General features: G+C 38.4%; 1 protein-coding gene across 10 annotated transcripts in view; it reads right to left on the reverse strand.

Annotated features, from left to right (window-relative positions):
• Window positions 1-24,191, reverse strand: part of SORCS2 (sortilin related VPS10 domain containing receptor 2) — a 575,679-nt gene that overhangs the window by 61,005 nt on the left and 490,483 nt on the right. For all 10 annotated transcript variants that reach the window (XM_074587510.1, XM_074587509.1, XM_074587507.1 and 7 more), the window contains exons 9-13: window positions 23,547-23,726; window positions 16,984-17,130; window positions 15,507-15,609; window positions 5,763-5,839; window positions 767-858 (exon numbers count right to left, since the gene is read on the reverse strand). In XM_074587510.1, coding sequence (XP_074443611.1) covers window positions 767-858; window positions 5,763-5,839; window positions 15,507-15,609; window positions 16,984-17,130; window positions 23,547-23,726 — 599 coding nt within the window. The remainder of the gene's footprint in view (window positions 1-766; window positions 859-5,762; window positions 5,840-15,506; window positions 15,610-16,983; window positions 17,131-23,546; window positions 23,727-24,191) is intronic.

The following is a 24,191-nucleotide window of genomic DNA, read 5'->3' on the forward strand; positions in this document are numbered from 1 at the left end:
GATGATAGTTTTGTATGCCATTACATAAGGTTACCATAGTTTGTTTCACTATCATGCAGTTTAAAACTCGATATTTTATAACAAAATGCTTTGCAGCAAATCATTCCTGCCAAACAAGCTAAGGCGGCCATTTGCTGCGTTATCATTATATGACAGGATCTACACATATTACAGTTAATCTGTGCATGAATATCTCACATCAACTGGGGTTCTGGCATACTGTATTACACAGCACATAAGCACACATAAGTCCTTTCCCCATTGAATCCCAAAGTCTACATTATATTGCTCTTGCCAGAGCAACTCGGGGCTATTCTCTAACCTCTTCATTCACTGTGGCCCTTGGAGGGGACAGAGCTTTATTACAGTACACATGAACTATCCTGACCAGATACCTAGGCCATATATGCACCATAGGATAAGCATCATCACCATATACTGCTGGTGCAAACCAGTAGCAGATAATAACCATGCTGAACGTGGCTTGTACTGTAGAGTTACAGGGTAGCCTTTTAAGGGAAAATATCTACACTTGATGCAAGAAAATTTTATTATGATTAATGCATTATGCCATGGTACCTTCAGCACCATGACATAATCTTTAAGAATACATCCACCTGCATTTTGTTGACTTAATGAATGTTAAATTAAGCTGACTCCAGCTGCATTTCATACATGATTGCATTGAAATGCTCATCTTAAACTCTGAACTTTGCCTGAGGTCTTGAATACACAATAGCTCTAATCTAATTGACTGTAGGATTACTTGAGTATTTTCAGAGGGATAGAGGTGTCCTTGATGGCCACAATAACTCCACCATGGTCCAGGTACAAGATGTGATGCTCTTCTTCAAAGACCTACAAGTCAGACAAGAAAAGGCCACCTAAGCAAATGTACAAAACAGCAGAAATAAAACGTATGAGCAAACCAGGATTAAAAGACTTATATGTTTTATAACGTCCACACTTCAAATTGAAAAGGACATAAAAGTCAGTTTAACTCTTGTATTTCTCACAGCTGTAAAAAAAAAAGAAAGTTAAGCAGGTGAATCAGAAAATGTTCAGGTTCAAATCACAGTCAGATTAAACTGTCTAAAGGGATTCTAACCCAAGCTTATATTTCTCACAGTATGCATTCTGCATTTCTTCCTATTATATATCACCAAGTGACCTATCACCTTACTTCAGTATTTGCCATATTCTGTGTACCTTGCAGAATAAAATGCTTTGTAATCTAATTCTAAGAAAAATAGGAAAAGTATTGCCATCCATGAATTTCTCACATGTTCTCCAGACTCTACAGAACTTGAAATAATTGGTGCAAGCATGTTTTCTGCATTTCCAGTGTCGATGATTTATTTAAATTCAAACTTCATGTGATCTCACACAGTGGCCACTCTTAGTTCTGAACCAAAATACATGTAATATTGATTTAATGGTTTAAAGGATTCAAAATTTCCAAATTCTTTTCATACATTTTCTAGAGGTCATCAGCAGAACTAAAATAAATGAACAGGTAGATATCTTCCCTTTTTTACATCTGAAATCTATTTTAAGACATGGTTTACTCATGTTATTAGCGTGTGAAAGTTCATTTAACATAAGAGCAGGTGATAAAGTGCGAGTTACTACACACGCTTCGCAGTTAATAGACGAACATGCAGCCTCCTACACGCTTCGGCAAAGCAAAGGTGAAAAACATAAAGGTTAGCTTTTCTTTGTTTTGTGAATGAGAAAATAGTGATGCATCACAGGTATCTGCATCACTGAATGCTTGGTTTTTTGTCAGTACTAAATGCTACATTTAGAGGATTTATCAGCAAGTCTGAACCAGAGGGGGGAGAAAGCATCTTAGAGCACATTCACGATTACTTCAAAAATAGTAAGCATTTAATTTGGGTTCAGAATTCAGTCTTCCTCTCATCTAGTAAGAGCATATTTTATGGGAATCCTAGGGCTTCAAGTGTCCGATCGGTTTTTCAACGTTGCCAATTTACACGCAAAACCCTGATATGAGGCATTTACAGTCCTATCTACTTGTTCCACACAGCTGCATATTTTAGGAGAGAATTCAGTAGACGACAGACATTAATTTTAGATGCACTTCAAAAGGATGAGACCAGCTGGAGTCAAATAAGCAAGCAGAGTCTTGATCCTCCTCTAAACTTTGTTTGAACTTTTGCTCAAATCAAAATGAAACAGTATATGCTGGGACACGAAGTCTCCGCAAGCTTCAGCATCATGCTGAAGACAAAGGAAGCTGGTATCTGCATCACTTAATGCAAATTAGGTTTTCCCAGAAAAGCGCTACGGCACTTCCTCATGCACCATTTCAGTATGCCAGCCTTAGCACACTATAAAGCACAGCAGATACATTACAGGCATATTAACGGCATCTTTATATCATGCTCTTTTTGCAGACATTTCAAACAGTTGGTAAGCAAAATGTATGAAATTCCTTATGAAAGCAAATCTTCATCTTCAGTACATTGAAAAGAATTAACGAATTCATGCCTGTGGAGTTCAGCACACAAGTAAGTATTTCTCTCTACTTTCTAGAAACAAACCCAAGGCAAACAGTTTGCAAAGGATTTAGGCAAAGGTGGTCCCAGTGTCAGAGCTGAAGTTCGAGCCCAGGAACAAGGGGTATGTATGTTCAGAATCAGCCATGAATTCTTCACTAACTGAAGTTCAGGTAACATACATATTATCGTCTTTACTAGTAGCCAGCCACTACAGAACTAGATTTTTATAGCCTATTTCTGTATTTTTTCCTTCTTCCGTGTTTTTTCAAGCATATGATGTGATTTATAGACATAATGTCAACGTCTTTTCTCTCCTTCTCTCTCCTTCAGCTCTCCATGTTTTCTTCCTGTGTCTGTCCTAACAACTTCGGCAGCTACTTCAGAACAAGGTATCTGCTGGGAGCAATTAGGAGAGCTCCATGAAATCAATTAAATCATTTTTAAGCTATCCTAGAGAAATATACTCCACACAATTTTACTCTGAGATACAGAAGTTAAAAAAGTAGCCAAAAATGGCCAGTCACTTGTTTCTCTCACCAAGGGACATCCATTTCTAAATTCCAATCTGGAAACAGAGGATAAGCCAGTTGGACCTTCCCAGGGGTGAGAGGCTGGGACTGCAGCCATTGTAATTTTGCATCCAGTTTTACGATGCTTCAGGAGAGGGATGTCACATTAGATCATCCAATCAATGAGCAACAAAAAGGAAACACACTTTAGAAATTGAATCAATTTGGAAAATCAGTGGATTTCAGTTTGCTTTTTTCCAAGGGAAAAAACCCCTATGGCTCTGGGTAGACACGATAATCACCTTTCAACATCTGAAAAGTTGTTCAAAGGTGACAGGAAACCACTCCTCTTCAAAGACAAGAATAAATCAACCTACCTTGCAAAATTTGTGAAGCTGCAAGAATAACAGCAAAAAGCTCCACTAGCTTATGTTTAACGTTTGATGAAACACTGAACAGGTTGCCCAGAGTGGTGATAGATGCCCCATTCCTGGAAACATTCAAGGTCAGGCTAGACAGGGTACTGCACAACCTGATCTAGTTGAAGATGTCCCTGCTCGTTGCAGGGGGCTTGGACTAGATGACCTTTGAAGGTCCCTTCCAACTCAAACTATTCTATGATATTCAGAAAAATCTATGAAGAAAGGCGAAATACCACAAAGGCAGACTGCAGAATCTCCTACAGTGAAGGATTAACAAACAGGTCTGGCAAACCTCTGTTAGAAGCGTTCCTAGTATGTTTGATGCTGTCTTAGAGCACATGATTGGATTACATGATCTTTGACCTTCCTCCCAGTCCTATATTCCTATGAACCAATACTGCTATTATTTCAGGGAAGTTTTTAATTAATTCCTTGAACTGCCTTTTCTCCAAATTCCTTTATATTTACTTCCTTGCATTGCTCTGTCACTTTACTCAAGCACAGACTGCTTTTCCTCTAGTCTGTAGACAGCTCCGCAACATCACACGTGGCATGTGAGAAAGGTGACAGGCACTCACTAATGACAACTGCAAAGTTTCCAAGTCAGTGACTTAAACCCACCTGAAGAGCTGTGCCAAAACATGAGCTTTGTTCTGCTTTTTGCCAGCTCAGAAGACCTGTAATTTACTGTCTAAATAATTCCCATATCATCTGAAGCCTTGTCTTTTGTTGCATGAACTCCAACAGAGAAAGCAAATGTACCGCTCTCCTCTGGAAGAACTGTTTGATCATGAACAGCGAGGCCATAAAATACATACAATAATCTACATTTTCATTCTGATGGCAAATATTAGGATTGAGTAAGCTCTTTCAAAAGCTTCGAAGCAGTTGTAATTAAAATAAAGCTAGCAATAATGTTTGTCATTTTGACTGTCATAGTGAGGGATCAGTTTGTGGCTGGTTTTACAGCGTCAATAGTCACCTTAAGGTCAGACTTCATCACGTATCATTTGCTTGAGCGTCTCTTAAATAAAAAGCAGTGAAAACATGAATTTTATCCCCTTCACTCTTTCCTTCTTATTTTTCACCCCAGGAAAAACAGAACTTTGGCAAATGGTGACAATAAATTATTAGAGAGGTCTCTGTGAAGTATTAGAGAACACAGTACCCACTGTAAATCCTGGTAGACTTTTGCATTTAAACACTTATTTATCATCTGCTAGAATTCAAGAAGGAATTTGGCATAAAATTTTATCTTTTAAACCTCAAAGGACATTATCATGACAAAAATAATGTATTTCTTCTTAAAAGTCCTTCTGTGGAGTATTAATGGCACCCTACAACAGCAATATAAGAAATCATCTGTATTTTTCTTTTCATCTCAAACTCCCTGAGATCAATAACACTAGTGAGAGCATTTTCACACTTACTTCTTCTCGGATAATAACACAACTGAATTTTATTTTAGCTGAACACTAAAATACTATTTTAAGTGAAAGTAAATGACTTTTTGACACACTTTGGTGGTTTGAGGGTTGTTTTCTTCCTGGATATAAACTATAAGTAGATTCCAGAACTTCCTTATATCTTATGATCATGACTGCTGTTGCTGTTTACACTCAAAAAGAAAATATCCCTGTGATTAAACATCACTGAGACAGACCTATTTAGGAAAAAATACAAAATAAAGGTGCAATATTTAAATTGACACTAGGCATTGGAAACAAAAGACATCCAGAATTCAAATAACATTACAGCTAATACAAGACTGTTTTTTTCAAAAAATGTTTGATGCTTGTAGTCCCAGAACTGATTAAATCATACTAAAAGACATTCAAAGGTTTATCACTTTTTTCAAACTCTTTTTGCTTTCTCAGTTTCAATGGAGAAAAAAGTTGAAGCTTAAATACCAGTTTTCAGAGTATGAAGAAGAGGAATTTCTTCTTTCAGGTTGGAATATTTGTACTGCCAGATCTAGCTGAAGTCCACTTCATCATTAGCATAGGAAGATTACTTAAATTATTAAAAACCAAAAAAAGACTCTATGTTTTTTTAATGCAAGATACTTCTAAAATCTTTAAAAATACTGAAATATTCAAGTTTCAGCAGAACCTCACAGCCCAACCAATTTGAGTCTTTGCAAATCACCTCCTTAATCTCTCCCAGTTTCCAAGCGAAATGGGGATAATAATAGCTACCTCCCTCAAAACAGCAGGTATATAAAGATTAGTTAAGCATTATAAAATTCATCATATTGAGTACATTAAAATTATTTCCAGGTGCTTTTGATGATTCCTGTTTCCTACCTGACGCCACGTGTTCCCACAGTCAGACGTTATGTACATCTCTTCTTTATACTCAACCAGCTGGGACCCCAGGTTACCTGTCACGAAACAGGAGGAAACGAGGGTTGTATCCACGTGAGCAAGAGAGATTGGATCTAGTCCTGGTGCTACTCAGAGCGAGAAGTTTCTAGGTCAGAGCAAGAACTGAACTCAGATGATGAGCAGGCTTCATTTCTGGGAGCACCAGATAAATCCTCTTAAAACCACGTATATACACTTTTAACTTCCTTCTTTACATTGCTAGCTGTCTACAGGTGGGAGCAATGAGGGCAACCAAACATTTTACTTTTGTTGCTGCAGGCTGAAAAATTATTAGAGAAGAACACATATTTAAGATGTAAGTCTGAAACGACCATAAACTCAGAAGCCATACCTTAACCTGAACCTCATTCTGTAATATTATTAATCTTGAACTTAAATTGTTAAAATAAAAAAAAAATCTTTTATCTGTAAGACTTTATGAAGCAGTAGCAAAATCTAGAATCTGGAGAAATACATAACACTGAAAAGAGGGGCAGGGGGTTTGAAAAAGCATGTAAACACAAAAATAATCTAAAGCAGAATTACTTGATTTACCTAAATATTGACCAGGAAGCTACGGAATATTTTGACAAAATGCAGTGAGGGGCAGCAGCTAGCATTCAGATTACTGCAAAGCAAACAGAAGTGTTAAAACAAACTTGTGGAAGGTGATCTTAGCAGATGCAATCCCAAATACTGAGATCTCCATCTTTTAACATGCGGTATTTTCAAATAGCAAACTATTAAGCCACCAGGCAGTTTACAGTATTCTAGGGGAGAAGCAATCATAGCACAATATTCCTTCTGAATGGTATCCTCCAGGGGATTTTGACTTAAATATATGGGTTTTGCATGTTTTTACAGTTAAAATAAGACTGAAGTTATGAGATCCTCTTAAGCAGAAGAGACGAGAGAAGAAAACACTTGAGATTAGGATAGTGGTATGAAATTTCACTTGTATGTTATATAAATAGCTGGTTTTAACCACCAAAACAGATCTGTTTACGCAGAGCGCGCTCATTAGTGCTGAAAGGTTCCTGAGAGGAATGACAGCACCCACTGCCCAAAATATCCAGATTGCGTGTGCACCACTGCTTAATAGTATAACTCTACATTATTTAACCCTAAATACAACCTAGATAGGATTAGAATATTTATGTTGAATCAGGGAATTTATAGGAGTCTGTTCATTTCTTTCAAATGCATCTAAGGTTTCAGAAGATGCCACTGCCCCTTCTTAGGTTTTCATCTTTCCAACCCACTTCATGCTCTCTCATTTATCAAATAATTCAGCACAGATTTAGTTGGCCGTGTCATTTTGAAAATAAGACCCTGTTCTTGTAGGCAATGGGGAGACTTGATAAGGTCAGTACAGTATGGATGGAGGTGAAGTAGGCTGAACACACACTTATGAATCAGGCTCATATAGATGAAGTAGATGTAAGATCTGTAAGATTAAAAATGTGTCAAAACCAGCTTACAGACTCCCAGATCAGGAATGACTACTATTGGATGTGACAGCAGTTGTGCCAAGTGGGAAGGAAAGAGAAATGGGTAATTGTGGAGGGAACACCCCCTATTTTTTCCCCTGCAAACACCTTCATCTTCAAAAACAGCCCACCATTAAGTCAGCACTGAGGCCATGGGGCGCTTGCCCAGGCGGTGCGTGGTCTCACCTTCCCACCGCTCTGCCTGCTGACCTGAGCCATGGAGCCAGGGTAGAAAGGGCCACCATATGGCTTCCCAAAAGCGTTATCATTTGTACATAAGGCTGCCTAGTTTTAAGAAACAAGGGCTCTAGTGATACCAGCAATCGAAACGAAACCTCCACAACAGAAATGACAGAAAATTACAACCATATCATCAGTGTTAAGAACAAAGGACCATAGACCTAACACAAGGTTCAATCTTTTTAAAAAAACAGATTAAGCTTTGGGTTTTATTCTGTCCAACAGTCCTTGGAAAATTACATGTTTTGATTACAGTCACATTGCATTCATTTAGACAGATCTTCCATTATAAGAGAAAAAAACCAATAATTAAACATGATTAAGTTGTAAATATTATCTAATGAGAGATCTAAAATGAAAGCTTCACATTTGAATCCAGTTGTCTTTTCTCCTCAAGTTTATTTAAAACTTTTTGGTTTATGGCATTTTCAATTTATTATCACTTTGAATCCTAGAACCCCAAGTAAGCAAAGATCAGGAAACATGATCTGATTTTCCTGAGTCTCACAGATCTCATCAGCAGGTAGGACCAGATCCCATCAGCTTTGTGTAGTGAAGATTAATTTGGTCACTAGAAGGAAGTATGAATGAGAAATCACCTTCTCAGGATTTGTAGGAAGGGAAGGGGGAGGTTTGATTTGCTGTTTATACAAAACATACTTCTTTTGCTATTCTTACTTTCCTTTGCATAGATTTCACTGGTATATGTTTCTGCAAACGGGTATATTTTTGTGCTTCTGCAATCACTCACAGAACTTTTTCTTTGAGATAGCTGGGGATAGAAATATTTATTCCTTGCTAGAATCTAAAGAATTGCTGTCAGTCTACACCCTTCTTTGCACAGATACCTTTAATGAATGCATTGCTAGTTTTGCTCCTGGATAAATGCTGTTTATTGTACATCTTTTTGCCAGTTACTTAAATCTGCTTACCTGAGTAGGTCTTTATTTTGAGAATTGCTATGGATCTGCACTTTAAAAAGTGCTGTGCTAAATTGCCTTAGCTAATGGAGAAACAGTCTGTAAACTAAACAGCATCAACTTGTGCTTCATTAGAAAGCCCTTTACATCCAGCTGATATGGTAATGACTGAACGATACTAGCAACAGCTTTGTAATTGCAGCTGTGTAAAAAGACAGACATGACTTCTCCTAGTTTTGTTTTACCTTTATTGCCTTTTCTTGGTAAATGAGCGAAAGGAGTTAGTGGACTCAATTAAAATCACAGAGAAATGCCATTCTGTCAAAAAACACAGCTGATGACAAACCTGGCGCAGAGGCTGGCGCGCTGCTTTGGGAAAAAGGACTTCCCTGCTTCTTCAACCTTTGAAAGCAGACTGTCCCCAGGCCAAGGGTGAAAACCCAGAGGTTGACAGGTACTTCCGGCTGCTGACATAATGTTCTGTGCATTCATGAAGGCTGTCATTTCCAGTACTTCCACATTTTTTAGGAGACACACTTATATTACATAAGTTTGCAAACTTTATAAACTCAAACACGTCTTCATGCACATCAGAAAACCCTTTCTGCAAGGGAGGATAAAACTCTTCAGTATAGTTGCAGTTTGCAATGCCTTGCTGAAAAACAGCATGGGTGGATGCAGAAAGAAAAAAAGCAGGAGAGGCAGCAAGCAGGGGACCTGCGTCACCAATGGAGACAGGGAGGCTCCTGCAAAGCGCAGGGCGTTATTTGCCGTGGGAAACAGCCACGCAGCCACATCTCAGGAGTGACAGGCAGAAGGAAATTTCCATAGGAACACATAGGGGTGTGTGATGCATTTAATGGTATGTGTGATACCATTTCAAATAGTATCTTTGAAAGCTGTTAGCCTGAAAAAGTGGAACCAGAATAAAACTAAGTCCTTCAAAGAACTTAGCAAACTCACCACAGATTTATGTGCAAACCTTTCTATTTAACATGTGTCACACAAGAGTTACGAGTTTTCTCTATTTAAAGAGTTACATCACTTTATTTTTTATATTCTAATAAAAAATAACTTCAAAGATTTGGGACATTCTGTTATTTTTGAGATTTAAAATAAAGTGCATAATTTTACTTCAAGGCTCTAGCTACCTCGCAGTGTGTCATGTTACTGGATTAAGCCAGCCAACTAGACAAAGCACATGTAATAGCACCCCATAAACCCCTTTACAACAGCTCCAATTCACATCAAATGAAATGCAAAAAATCCTGACATTAATAACATTACAAAAAAATGACTATAAAGTCACAAGAGCACTCAGAAAGTACAGCTGAAACATCCTGAAAGTTTCCATGCTGTATCCAAGTGGAACTAGGAACCTTATTCGTGGTAAATGTGGCAGCCTGTAACACATGTGCACAACTGACATCACGATCAAGTGATGCAGAAGGTGAGAAACTGCCAAATTATGCTCAGCCCCCAGACTGGAAGCCAATACTTACAGTTTGTAAGTACCATTCCCACCACATCCTGAAGTGTTCAGACTGTACCACACACCCACAAACATCAGCGTGCTGTTTGCCTGGTGAATCACACCAAAATCTGTGCTCCTTATTGCAGCTGTAAAGGTCTGTAGTAACTCCTCAGGTGTGCCGCTACAACACAGAAACTTTTTTATCATTACAGTAGGTCTGTGTTAGATCTCCAAATCCATCTGTGGTAACTAGTAAAGGTAATATAATACACTGAAGGCAATTCAGGTTCATACTGAAAAAGTTACTGCATCTGGAACGGGTAATCAACTGCAGGCTATTTTAGCCAGAGCTATAAATGCTATAATTTTAACATCACTTTTTGATCTAAATGGCGTGAAAACTACTCTGACACATGACACAGACTGTTTTGCCATCTAGTTTCAAGAAGTTTTGTCTGTAATATAGAAGCTTCTCAAGTTTGTCTTATTTTATATTATTTTTGTAGCTAAATGACAGGAACCGGAAAGAAGACTTTTCAAATTATCGTGAAAGAAGACTTTTCAAATTATCGTGAATATTTGCTCCAACTTTGGTTTCTACATTTCTCATCCAACTTTAAACATACTGTAGTTAAAGTCATTTTTAGAGGTTCATACTTTTTCCCTCATAAAGGGACAGTATTATTGCAAACACGACACATACATGAAATAAGGAAAGGCCAGACACTGTCCTGCAGCCCTGAGGCCAGTTGGCATGACCCGACCACGTTCACACCACAGAGCACTCAGGCCCGGCCCTCCCCTGGTGGTGCTACAACAGACAGAAGATGTATTTTTTGGGTGAGGTTTTGGGTTTTTTTCTTTTGGGGGTTTGTTTTTTTGATTGTTTTTTCAAGTCCAAATTACCTGAAATAACATGAGAGCTATGTTATAGGCCGTGAAAATGGCGTTCTCATGTGAAGATACTGAGGATGTATGTGGCATGCCCCCGATCATGATAGATGTGTCTGAGGGTAGAAGGCCAAGGTATGTTGGGTTGCGTAGGTTAGGAGAGGTAAAGCTGGTGCTGTCTTGACCATGACACTTATCAGAAACAGTCCCATGTCTGTGCCTTCTCCCCAGACATGGCTTGGGGGCCCAGGTACACCTGAATTCTTCTTAAACACTTCCCCGAAGGCTTTTGTCACCAACAGAGCCAGGATACTGTGCTAGATGGACTTGGGCCGAGTCAGTATGACTCTGCTGTTATTATGTTCTGACACCTTGAAACAAAGGGAAACATTTTGGTCTTTATTTTGGACTTTTTGATTAAGCATATTCATCTTTCATTTCTATTACTTGCATTCTTATAAACCTTTTCAAACTGTGCTTTGGGATACAGGAAATCCTCTTTTGCTTTTTTACTTGTCCTGAGTAAAGGCTAATTTTGAAGTTACTAGGTAAAATCACACATTCCATCCCTGCAGGGGCAGCAGTCCCAAAAACTAGAATACAGGGATACTAACTACCCTTCAACATATTTCTCCAAGCTATTCATAACTTTGCACATGACATTTCAGCAGTTGGTAGCACGGGGGCGTGAAAGAAACCAAGGTATTTTAGTGATGACCAGTGGCCAGCCAAGCTCTCTGGAAAGGTGGTATAGCTGTGAAAAACACATACAGATCTCAAGAGAGTAATTAAAAGTTTGTCTTTGCTCAGGCATTTTGGCAGGTTCCTACCGTGCCACAAATTACTTTCATTTATCATTTACTATTAATTTACATGTTTTAAGAGCTGCCTATCACTGCATTTACCCATATTTTTATATGTGATTTTAGACGTGCTTACTGTGAGAAGAAATAATCCCCATATGCAACACTTTGATAATCCTTCTAATATGGAAAAATCTTTTCCATATTAGCCACTTAAATTTAGCATACAGGCAGATACCTGCTCCAAAAAGAGAGATGTACCTTCCCTAGATTACTGGTAATTAATACAGTTGCAATATCCCTTTGGTCAATGCACAGTAAGCTAAAATTTCATGGTTTGTAAACTCGTAGTCACAGTGAAGAACAAACATACAACCAATTTGTGTTTAAATGTCCCAAATAGACAGTTTTTGCCTGGCAAGCTGAAGATGTGTTTAGCTGAGGGAGCGATTCACACCATCAGAGTGGGGAAGCATGTTGATGCAAGAAAAATCCAAATGAATTGCAGCATCTTCACTCAAAAACGCACTGGAAACTGCCCAGTCATCTCCCTGTTCCCTCATCCTTTTTACAGTGGCATCCTAGTATGCTACTTTTGTGAAAAATGATAGAAATTTATCACAATGTATGCAATGTATTTGGGCCTCATACGACAAAAAGTAAATGGAACTTTCCAGCACTTCCTCAATTCGTGTGAACGTGCAGAATTTGCTGCTTGCTTGATTTGCCGTCAGGATTGAAAGCTAAGCAGACAATTGTTGTGAACTAGCACCTGAAAAATCTACACTTTCTCTAAACATTTTTCATACAGAAGTCCTTCACAAGTTTATAATAAAAATTTACACATCAATTGACACACATTTCATAGCTGATGCTGTGAGAAATAGAAGCTGTTGCCAAGATTAAAATGCACAAAAATCAAATGTAAATGCAAAATCCTATTACATTCCTTACAGGGAGCAAAGCAGTTATTTAAAAGAACACTTTAATATGCAGCTATAAAATTTAATATTCTGTCTGAACAATTTATATATATACATAAGGTAAAAATATGCATTCCTCAGAACTATTTATGCAACTTTAATAGAGTGGATTTCTTTTTTCAAATATGAGTTTAAAAAGATGCAATTTTAAAATCCTATTATTGCATTTTTCCCAAATGCTCTAGGCATGAATGCTGTTCACCATTTAATTATTTTTTAAATTAAAACAATATTCAGTAGTCTCTGTGCTCTGATTTTCAAGCACAGTATCAAAACTATCTTTAAGTCATAGGTTAGGTTTTCCATTACCACAAGCAGCTGTGTTGTAGAAGCTTTCTATCAAGTGGCCAAACTCCATGTTAAAGGGATTTTTGTTTGTTTGTTTGCCTTTTTGATTGATAGCAACACTGCTCTTATTGAGAGGAACAACTTCATGGCTCTTATGGTCAGAAACTTCTAATTCTAATTCTTATCCACTTGTTTACATTGCTTGTTTCTACCCCATAGTTACAGTTTCAGGAAAAAAGATCATATTCTTTATTTTCCTTTATTTTTCACAGCTAATGAGGTTCCTCTTCTAAATATTCTCTATTTCCATAACTGCCAAGTAGTCCTTCTTAGCACCTGCTCATTGGCTCTGAAAATTGATGATCAGAATTATACGCATTCTTATAAGTCACAGTATTTTCCCAGAGTATTAATATTTCCCTCTCTCCGTTGGCAATTGTTTACCTACTTCACCATCAGAACACATTTCCCTTTTTTACAGCACAAGGCACTGATGGTTCCTAGTCACACTCTGATCAACTGACATTCACAGATCTTTATCACCGCCGGTCATTTCCAGAAGATGTGCTCTCCCTAAACCTAGCAGTAAAATTCCAATAATGAATGTGCTAAGAACCTAGTAGTTCTGTTGATTTGCATAGGATTATCAATTTCAAGGATCAGGCCAGAAGAAATTCAAGCTCATTGTTGGTAAAAGTATTTCTGATAAGAAGTGTAAATTTACAAGGATATCAGGTTTGCCAGATAAAACCGAACATGTGCACTGAATCTAGATGACCTGAGCATCCAAATAATATAAATGCAAGTCAAAATCAGAGTTGATTCATCTCATCTGTTGGCAAGGGGATGCAGTAGCTCTTTAAGATTTTTAAGACTCCAAAATAAATCCCCCAGCTCCATTTGCAACTACATGACCTTCTACCAGAGGAAGGATGTACTGCACCACTCTTGGGAAAATTTTTCTCACTTTCACACCATCTCTCCTAGTTAGAGATTAGCACCATCCCTCATAGCAGTTCCATAGCGATGCTATGAGGGATGGTGCCCCTCTACCATTTTCATTACGTTATAAGTTGCTCCACAATCAAGTCAAGTTTAACATCAGTCCAGTTCTTAATGATATCTGGATGTCATCAAAAAGGTTCCCTCATATTCACGTTGAGGAAAGCTGTTGACAAGTTTACCTACTGCTACTGTAAGACAATGTCAAAGGGATAAAATCTCGCCCCATTTCAGGAAGGAATTAAGGGCAAAATACTCTTCTCCAACCTGCTATCCCTAATATAATCTCAGAGAACAGTGCAGTCAAACACCACAAAACCCAACCAAATGAAAACAATCCAGTATCTCAAAGAATATCAGTTCACAACATCAGATAAAACAAGGACAGATTAAAATGAAATAGAAGTAATGTACTAATTAATTAAACCCCATTGCTTCATTTGCTACTAGAAGGCATTCAGGTACAATATGGTGAGGCTAAAGTTAAGAACCTACATTAGAATAGGAGTACCTTCATGTAAAAAGAAGATCCCTGAGATGGAAGTTTTTTATTGAAATACTGGAATTCATAAAAAGTGAATTAAACACCCAATAGAAATGTATCTACCAGGGCACCGTAGAAATTCTTAGTCTCATTCGTGTCAATAAAAATACAGCAGCATTTCACTAGGTAGGTCTGCCTCAAGTAAATACTTTAAACTCCATTAACACTAGGGGAAAACTTGAAATCTGCAGTTATATTGAAGTAATGCAGCTGTCAGTTTCTTTCAACAGCAAATATGCTCACCTTGATATTCTCAGGAAATTCTCAATTTAGTAAGCCATTTCTAAGAGACTAGTGTAAGCTAAGGCAGAAAGATAATCCATAACAAGCATAAAATAATGCAATTTTACAAAAAAACCTCTTAGAACAGTTAACATTTCAATAATTCTGAAATAAATGAATAGAGGAATCACAAGGATATGAAGTAAAACAGAGTTATGAGAATATTTTTCTTGATGAGCAGTCACCACTGCAATAGAAATCCTTTTATTAAATGCCACTTCACAGTACCATGGGTCCATATGTATGTTATAATGGAGAAGCCACAACCAGCATTGTTCCCATCACAGAGACGCATTTGCCTCTTTCACTTCATCTCTCTTTAGGCAAAAAGAGAATTAATAAAAATGACAAGACAAATTATCTCTATCTAAGCATAAAGAACAAAGGCTTGGCCACTGTTTACATCAGTTTTCTGGGCTATTCATGATGCTGGAGGCCCTACACCCCACTTCTAGAGAAAAAGAACGCAGGACAAGTCCTTCAGCCACTGTCACTCCTCCCCATCGCACTAATGAGGAAGGAGATATTACACAGCACAGAGAAACATAATGTATCCTGTTACATATCTGTCCTAGAAAACGCAGCTCTGGGAGTTCAATTAACTTTTATTAAATTGTTTGATCAAGAGATCCCATAAAGGGTTATTCCACAGGGAAAGCCTTACATTGGCAATGTTTCTAGCATGGTATTGTTATAAACCAAAAGACTAGATCTACAAAGAACTGCTGCCACGTTTCAGGTCTCAAAAAATAATTTTAAGCATTTACCTGCCCCCATTATGAGCCCTGGTGCAGTGTCCTTCGTATGGACTGTTCCTGACACATAGGGGTTGTCTGCCCAGCGGAGATGGAGGTGAAGGTAGCAATCAGGCTTGTGGGGGAAGAAGATGACAAGTTTTAAAAAAACAAAACAGAACTGGTAACAGTTATGTTCCTACAATAATGAAAACACAGTCAGCGACCAGCTTCAGCAATGTATGTCTTTGTAAAGAAAGGGAATAGCTGCTTCCCATGAAGCCAAAGTCCAGTCTGAAATATCCAGTTAATATTAGCTATCTAGCTAACAAGAATCTCTGGTGATGTCTGCATAGTTTGCCACTGTCTCAGCAAAAAGATTTCCAAATTCGAAAGTCAGACTGAAATTATTGTATAAAAAACCCTTGTGACAGAAGAATTGCTTAAAAATTATAACTAACAGCAACAAGTATTGTATGTTTTTTGGTGCCAGGTAACTGGTAAAATGATGATTTAAACCAACTGTTTGTACTGAAATTTCTTTTTTAGAAAAAAAAAAAGCTATAAAAAATAGCATAATGACTTTTGGACACATCTATCGTCTCTCCTTGGCTAAGCAACTTACTGGTTCTTGCTCTTTATGCAGTGGCACCCAGAGGTCATATCGCTCACAGCAATCTGACCAGGAGTGGGCTACCAGCATCGCCTGGGAGCTGCTGGCACTGCCAGCCCTCCACTCGTCTCGGAGAGCTCCGGATCAGGCCCTGCAGGCTGAATTCAAGATCACACCGCACGGTCTTCCAAAGGGAGCCAGAAGCTCCAGCCCTCCACTTCTGCTACGTGGAGAGGGATCAGAGCTCTGGCAGTGGCAGGACTAAAAGTATTTATTTCACCCATCGACGCAGAGCCTGGAGTCCCCAGGAGCAGAGAATCAGTGAGAAAAATACAAGGTTTTCAGTACAGCCCCGAAAATAACAAAATATTATGGGTAGCTGGGACATCTAAACAAACTGAAATAACATCATCTTACAAAAAAAAGGCCTTTTTCATGCAGTTAACTGTGGTGTTTATTTTCAAGCAACTGTCAAGAGTTCCCTTTAACAGGGAACCAAGGGTTACCTTGGTTTAAGATGAAACAGAAATATGAAAGATGGAAAGAGAAAAGGTATTGGTATCTATTTGACTGATGATGCACCCCTTATATCCAGAGACAAACGGCTGTTGTGATTATTCTGAACTGCGTTGTGTGGTTGACACACAAAAAAAAGGTCTTCTTGGTGTGAAAGTAAGCTCTACATTAAGAAATGCAGTGCTACAGACAGGGCCGTGACTACTCACACTACAAGATGACTTGGGACACCACTGCTATGTAATGCAAGTAGATTTGCCCACTAGTTTGGCTGGTAAACTTGGCGCAAAGCTCTTGGGCTGTTAAAACTACTGCACATCCTCCCATACAAATAATTCCTGTGCACTTTAGAGAAAGGACAGGCTAAAAAGAACCACTTACAGGTTTGCAGTTTGTCGGTTTGCCATTCATATCAATTTCTGGAGGGTTTAGAAAATCCCAGTCACGACCTTTGTTGTAGGTTATCAGAGTTGTAACTTTCCCGTCAATTTTCTGGTTGGCCAGAAAGACTCCTTTTACACCTCTGACCTGGAGCATACAGGAGAGAGAATTAATGACCAGCACATATACATTTTTTTCAACAAGGATTATCCCTGATTAGCTGCTCTTCTGTGGCTCTGAACTGCGTACCTCATGTAGATTCTCCGCTAGGAAAGTGAATGATACTTTAAAAAAAAAAGGAAAACTTTAAAGATATTTTAAAAAAGGATACTTCGTAAAAAAAAAGAAACAAAGGCAAAAGGATAACAGGAAAGGGTGAATGCGAGAAGGGGACAATAATTATTAACTGATTGAACTGATTTGTATTTCTAAATGTATTTTAAAAGGATATACAGCTCTCCATGTCAGAAGGCTAATCAAATCACATGTCGTTTATACAGCAATATACGAAAATCACAATAGCATGGCCTTACTGTTCACTACTGTTAAAATTACAGCTCTGCATTTTTTTAAAATATGGACATCTCTAAAATGTTATTCTACAAATGATGTAAGCAATTTATAACAGCAACCTGCCTTTTACACTGAAGTCTTGTGACCCATATCATACAAATAGTACACAAATAGGTTACAGTAACAAAATACAATATAATATCCTTCAAAATAACACTGAATTAGGAAGCACAATTGCCTTTTGTAGGAAATAAATGCAGACAGTAATCGCACCTTAGTGTGTTTAGTTCTACCCCTAACATTTATGTTATGTGTTAATATTCCACCCAATGCCACGAGACAAGATCTTGTATTACATTTGAAGGTTTCCTTAAGAGCTCTCATTTCCCTTGCAATTATTTATAAGGTTTCTTGATTAAAAAAAAAAAAATGTTGAAAATGTATATCAACTCATATACCATTTCCAGCATAGTACAGCTCTCTAATCTGCTTACGTGCTGACATTTAACAAAACCGAACCATTCACTACAACTGGCTGCACAAGATAGCCAGCTCTTCACATAATCAGGAATAGTTGCCTCTTACTGACCTGATTCATTCCTGGACTTACTATTTATTTTATACCTAAAATACTTTTCCTTTTTTTCCTACTACCAGTTATGAACTCCCTTTGACATTAATTTAACAGAAGTCTGCATTTAGGGTGAAAGGAAGGCATCCCTTTCATCAAGCTACAGATTCGGTATCTATTGTTTAGAAATATATGCTTTTTTCTAAGGAACTGACCCAAATCTACAGAGAATAAGAATGCCCTGCTGGTTATGGTAATAGCCTAGAACTTGGAAATATATTTACATTTAGATAACCAAATTCCGTAGAGACATTTTAATACCGCACTCTCTCATGAGTTCCTTCTTCCTTAAATGCCATGTGTGTGCTGTTGGCTCACTCTCCAGCATGCTGGAAGCTCAGAATCACCTCCAGGTCAGACATACTAAAAAAGTCAACCACTTTGCAGTGCAGGTGAGAAAAGGAAGGGGAGGGAAGAAACTAGGAACCTGCTTTCTTCAGTTTCAGCGCACTTTCATCTTTCTGGGGCTTTATTACATATTCTGTCTTCCAGAGACGGCACAGCCATGGATATTACTGAAAAGCCTGGCAGTTCAAACATTTACTTGAGAAGACAGACTTGGGGTTCAATTTCTGTGCATGTCTTTCTTCCAGTGAACACAATATTAACTATTTAAAAAATAATTAGATCAGGGACTGCAAGTGAGGTTTCCCTCTTCATTTTTGGATGGCAAAAACAATCAAGAATCAAGAATATTTTTATTTCCTCTCTCTGTCTCTCTTTTTCTCTCATTCTTGTTTAATGAATATTTAATCATTCCATATAATCATTCAATGGGAGTCAGCCTAAAATTTTTCTGCATTCCCATTCCCATCTCTAACCTATCCAAGTGCTAAGAGTAACTTCTCCTCTCTAGAATATGGCACACAAGTCTTTGAATCTATCAGACAGAAAGGTTATGAAAAAAATTCTTCCAGTGTCTCACTTAACTTCTCTCACCGCTGCTCCTAAAAACAGATACAAGCCAACCAGCACTTCAGCAGTGCTATGTTGAATGAAAGGCATAAATCTTGCTTGAAATAATAAATAAGTTTCAGGCATCTATCTTCAGAGAAAGTTCAGAAGCATGATGTTTGGAGTGATGCATTAACCTAAAAACCAGTAACTAATATAAAATATGTTGTGTAAAAAATGGCGGTTTTAAAACAGCCCATCCCCCCGGTAGCATTTTCTATTTTATTTGTCCGGTATGTAATGTAATTACACATCCGAACCTGTCTTTAAATGCTGTATGTCAAATCTGCCTTCTGGATTCAACCGTGATGCTGAGGCATCCAAATTCTTCCATACTTTCTACTCCTTGACTCAATTCCCTAATCTAAAATTGGTAGATTAGCATCTTTCTACCAAGAAGGAAAAAGATTCACATTAATAATAAGGTGCTACGGAAGAGAAGACATTTCAACATTGTTGAGTGTTCAGTTACTCTGATGAGCAGTCCAGTATCTACCCAAGACAGAAGGAAGGAAACTCAAAAGTACCTTTCCTTTGTTCTTCTTCAGACTTTTGGATTAGTTCTCAGAGCACCGATTTTCCAAAACAGTTCAGGGCCCTCATGGCCAAGAAGGCCAATGGCATCCTGGGGTGCATCAAGAAGAGTGCGGCCAGCAGGTCGAGGGAGGTCATCCTCCCCCTCTGCCTTGGTGAGGCCGCACCTGGAGTACTGTGTCCAGTTCTGGGCTCCCCGGCTCAAGAAGGACACGGAACTGCTGGAGAGGGTGCAGCAAAGGGCTACCAAGATGATTAGGGGACTCAAACACCTCTCTTATGAAGAAAAGCTGTGGGAATTGGGTCTCCAGTCTGGAAAAAAGACGGCTGAGGGGGGACCTTATCAACACTTAATGTTATCATGTTATCAGGATGTGTTATCAACACTTAATGTTATCAACACTTAATGTTATCAACACTTAAAATCAACACTATCAATACTTAAATGGTGGGTGTCAGGAGGATGGGGCCAGGCTCTTTTCAGTGGTGCCCGGGGACAGGACAAGAGGTAATGGGCACAAACTTGAGCATAGGAAGTTCCACCTAAACATGAGGAGGAACTTCTTTACTTGGAGGGTGGCAGAGCACTGGAACAGGCTGCCCAGAGAGGTGGTGGCGTCTCTAACTCTGGAGACATTCAAAACCCGCCTGGACACATTCCTGTGTAACCTGGTCTAGGTGACCCTGCTCTGGCAGGGGAGATGGACTAGATGATCTCCAGAGGTCCCTTCCAACCCTATGATTCTATGATTCTAGGGGTTAGTGGTACCCCACTATGCTCATAAGGCACTTGGTGCCTTATAAACCTATTCTCTAAATGGGTTTCCTGCTATGATGATGTATTCTGACACATTAATTTCTGCATTTTTACATTACTGATTTTACAGCCAAACAATATTCTATACTACTTGGTAGCAAGAAGCACTGCTCAGATGGCCCCACAGTGTTTATTAGAACCAGTTACTGAAATACAAAAAATACAGCTATATAATAGAAGTTTATGATTAAAATTTAAATATATACAATTTATTGTTTGGGAAAAAAAGGATGAAGAATGTGTACTGCAACTTGTGTAGCTCTTACCCATATGAGGAGTCATAACAAGATCCAATCTAGAAGTATTACATTCGTGTGCCCATTTTGCAAATATGCCTATGTCAAATTTGTGACTGGTTCACATTGGCAGTACTTGATACAATTTCAAGGACACACTCCTTTTGTACAGTCACAAATGTCTATGCTCCTTTCCTGTGCTCCAAGGGCATGCTCCTTTCTTTGTCTTTTCTTCTTTGAACAAGTATTTTGGAATTATTCCCCTTTCTCATATGCAACATGAAAAGAAATACAGTACAAAAAAAAAGATAAAGCATATAAAAGAAAATGAACGCAGACAGGTAGAAACCTATAAAAGATTTTACAGCAGATGTACAAGTAAAAGATGAAGTGAGGTCAGCAGAAGATAACGAAGATGAACAGTGCAAATTTTAGGGAGAATTATGCACTGGTGGAAAGAGAACTGGTCAACCGTTCAGGACTGTCTCAGTGTTGCACTGAAGATTCCTCTTGCCAAGATGGGATACTTGCATCAAAATGCCCAGAGAGAAAACCCAGACTAAACCAAAAACATACCATCCTCAAGGACTGCAATACATGTTATATTTAGCAGCTATTTATTACTGTGTAAATAATCCATATGCTACTTGTAGATACAAGTACTCGATCCCATTCTAGTACAGAAAATGAACACTAGTTATTTATCATATAAGCTACCTGGAAGCTGTAGGCTTTCTTACTGTAAGCAAATAAAAGCGTTCTACTATAATGCAAGTCTATTCCAAAAATAGCTCTAAAAAATTGAAATGTATGGCTCCATGTATTGTTTTTCCTATTACTCTTTATCACGTGCACATTTTCTTTTTAATGCAACCCTACAAATTAATCCAGCACCCACGATAATATAGGATATCTTTCTCTTGCGCATTATCAAATGTGCCCTCAGCAGCATTGTGAATTTATGAAATCATCAGTGAAACTGAATTAAGTAAATAACTCTTTCAGAAAAAAGGACATCCAGGGGTGGCATCTCTGTACAACTTATCTGAAATGACATGCTACACAGGGAAAAGAGATTGCACCCAACTCCCTTTGAGCTTTGCATCCCACAGGAGTGACCAGGAGCAAAGAGCTGCAAACTAATGCTCTCAACAAATGACCCTCTGGGAATGTGGCTACACACAATGTGTAGCTTCACTCATTAAGAAGCCTCATTTCTAAAGAGGTAGAGTCTAGAAAATAACCATTGGTAATGATACAATTTTTGCTTTACTAGAGCCATTCGGAAAGAAAAGGTTAAACAAAGATGGAGGAGATAAGGTGGGGGGAAAACTACTGTCATTTCCCCCTACCTAGAAGAGTCTAATTACTGCCATTTAACAGCTCTGTATATGTATGACTTGTACCCTGAATTACTACAAACATTTTCCAGAAAAATCTAGTGCACGTATAAAGATATTTTTTTTTAACTAACACCAGGCAGATTAGAGAGTAGCAGTGGCCAAACTGTCGGACCAAAGGTCCATTAGTTTAATACCCTGATAATGGCCAGTGCTACCATGCTACAAGAAAGAACAGAACCAGAGCAAATGTACACCTGTCCTAGTTTCACCTGGGATACAGTTAATTTTCTTTCTAGTAGCTGCTGTGCTTTGGATTTAGTATGAGAATAATGTTGATAACACATACTGTTTTAGTTGCTGCCAAGTAATGCTTCTATTAACTCAAGGACTTTTTCAGCTTCACAAAGAAGCTGAGAGGGAGCATAGACAGGACAAGCTGGCCAAAGGAGTATTCCATACCATAGACGTCATGGTCAGTATATAAATGATGGTTGGCCAGTGGGCAGGGACCCACGATCTCTGCTCAGGATGGGCTGGGCAAGTGATCATCAGGTGGTGAGCAACTGTATTGCATCACTTTTTTTTTTGGTATATTCTTTCACCATTATTATTTTCTCTTCCGTTATTGTTCTATTAAACTGTCTTTACGTCAACCCATGAGGTTTGGGTTTTGTTTGTTTGGATTTTGGGTTTCTTTCTTCTTTCTCTCTTTTTTTTTTTTTTTTTCTCCTTTTTCTCCCTCTTCTCCCTATCCTACTGGGGTGGGGGAGGGCAGGGGGGAGCACAGGGGGAGTGAGTGGCTGCGTGGACCTATCTGCCATCTGGGGTTAAACCACGACAACACCTTATAACATTTAAATATCATCATCAACAGGAATGGAACTGATAACAGTTTGTGCTACTCTTCCAAAATACTGTATTCAGTCTTTTCTTGTGCCAAGTGAGCTGATGTGAAAATACAAGATAGATTTGTTTACAGGACAGTCTCATAGCAAATGCTGTTTGCACAAGACACCTACTGAAAGCAAGAGGATTTGCTGCCCAGTATCTAATTTTGTCCATTCTTTGCTTGTCCGAGCTGACACAACCTAGCACAAGGCTCACGCAATTACTATTTAAGACCCTACTGGCTAAAAGATGTCCTGCTCGGAGTCAGAAAGCGTATCACCAAGTCACCTAGAAGAAAAAAGCTGTACATAGGCAGCTGCATAACTTCTTACTTCAATAATAAATTGCGCTGCCAGTTTCACTTCTCAATATTTTAAAATAAAAAACCAAACTCAGCCAATTCTGCTTTTGCACATCCATGGAACCTCATACCAAGAATCTTGTTCTTAGAACACACAGCACAAGGGCAAGTGGGAAACGTAAGTAGTAACAATGCACTATCAATAAGAAAGAAATCCTAGTCTTTTTACATTAAAAACAACTATGAAAATATATTAATGTAAAATTAATTATATTCAATCAAAAAAAAAAAAAACCAAACTAAAACTCTACCGAGACTACACATATTGGAAGAGATAAAGACCTACCTCCAGAATATCTATCAGGACATTCTCTTCTGGCTGCTTTGTGCTCCGGACATTCTCCAGCAGGATAGAGTAGTAAACACCTTGCGGGTCAGACTGGTACAGGTTGTACGTGTCTGTCTGGTACCACTCCTGAACAGCCACAAACACCTGGTTTTCATCTGTACTGATTATCTGTAAATCCTGGAGAAAAATAAGATACAAAATGACTCCCTTTCTCATAATTTCTATTTTACAAACAGTAAGTTGACCAGGAGAATTGAATATGGGGGGTGGGGGAGGGAAGGAGGAGAGTAATGCATCTGAAAGTTCAGAGACAGTAATGTCTCAACGCAATGCTAATCAACATGCTGTATCCCCCCACTCTGAGGTGATCAGTCACTGCCTTCTGGCTACAGTACACAAGCTGGTACTAAAGCTGTGATCTGCTTTGACTTTCATGGGAAATGACTTCTTGAAAAGAAGGGGGGAAAAAAAAGGCAAGGGAAGAAAAAAGTAAATGATTTTCTAAGATCTGGATGAGAGTCAATGGAAGACTGGAACAACATAAACAAAGTTAATCTAAAAAAATAATCCCCAGGTAGCTAAAGAATTAAAAACTATTTTGTCCAGGGTAAAGCATAACATAGCTTAAAGAGGATCAGATAT

Source organism: Larus michahellis, chromosome 5, assembly GCF_964199755.1.
Source record: "Larus michahellis chromosome 5, bLarMic1.1, whole genome shotgun sequence".
NCBI classification, from domain to species: Eukaryota; Metazoa; Chordata; class Aves; order Charadriiformes; family Laridae; genus Larus; species Larus michahellis.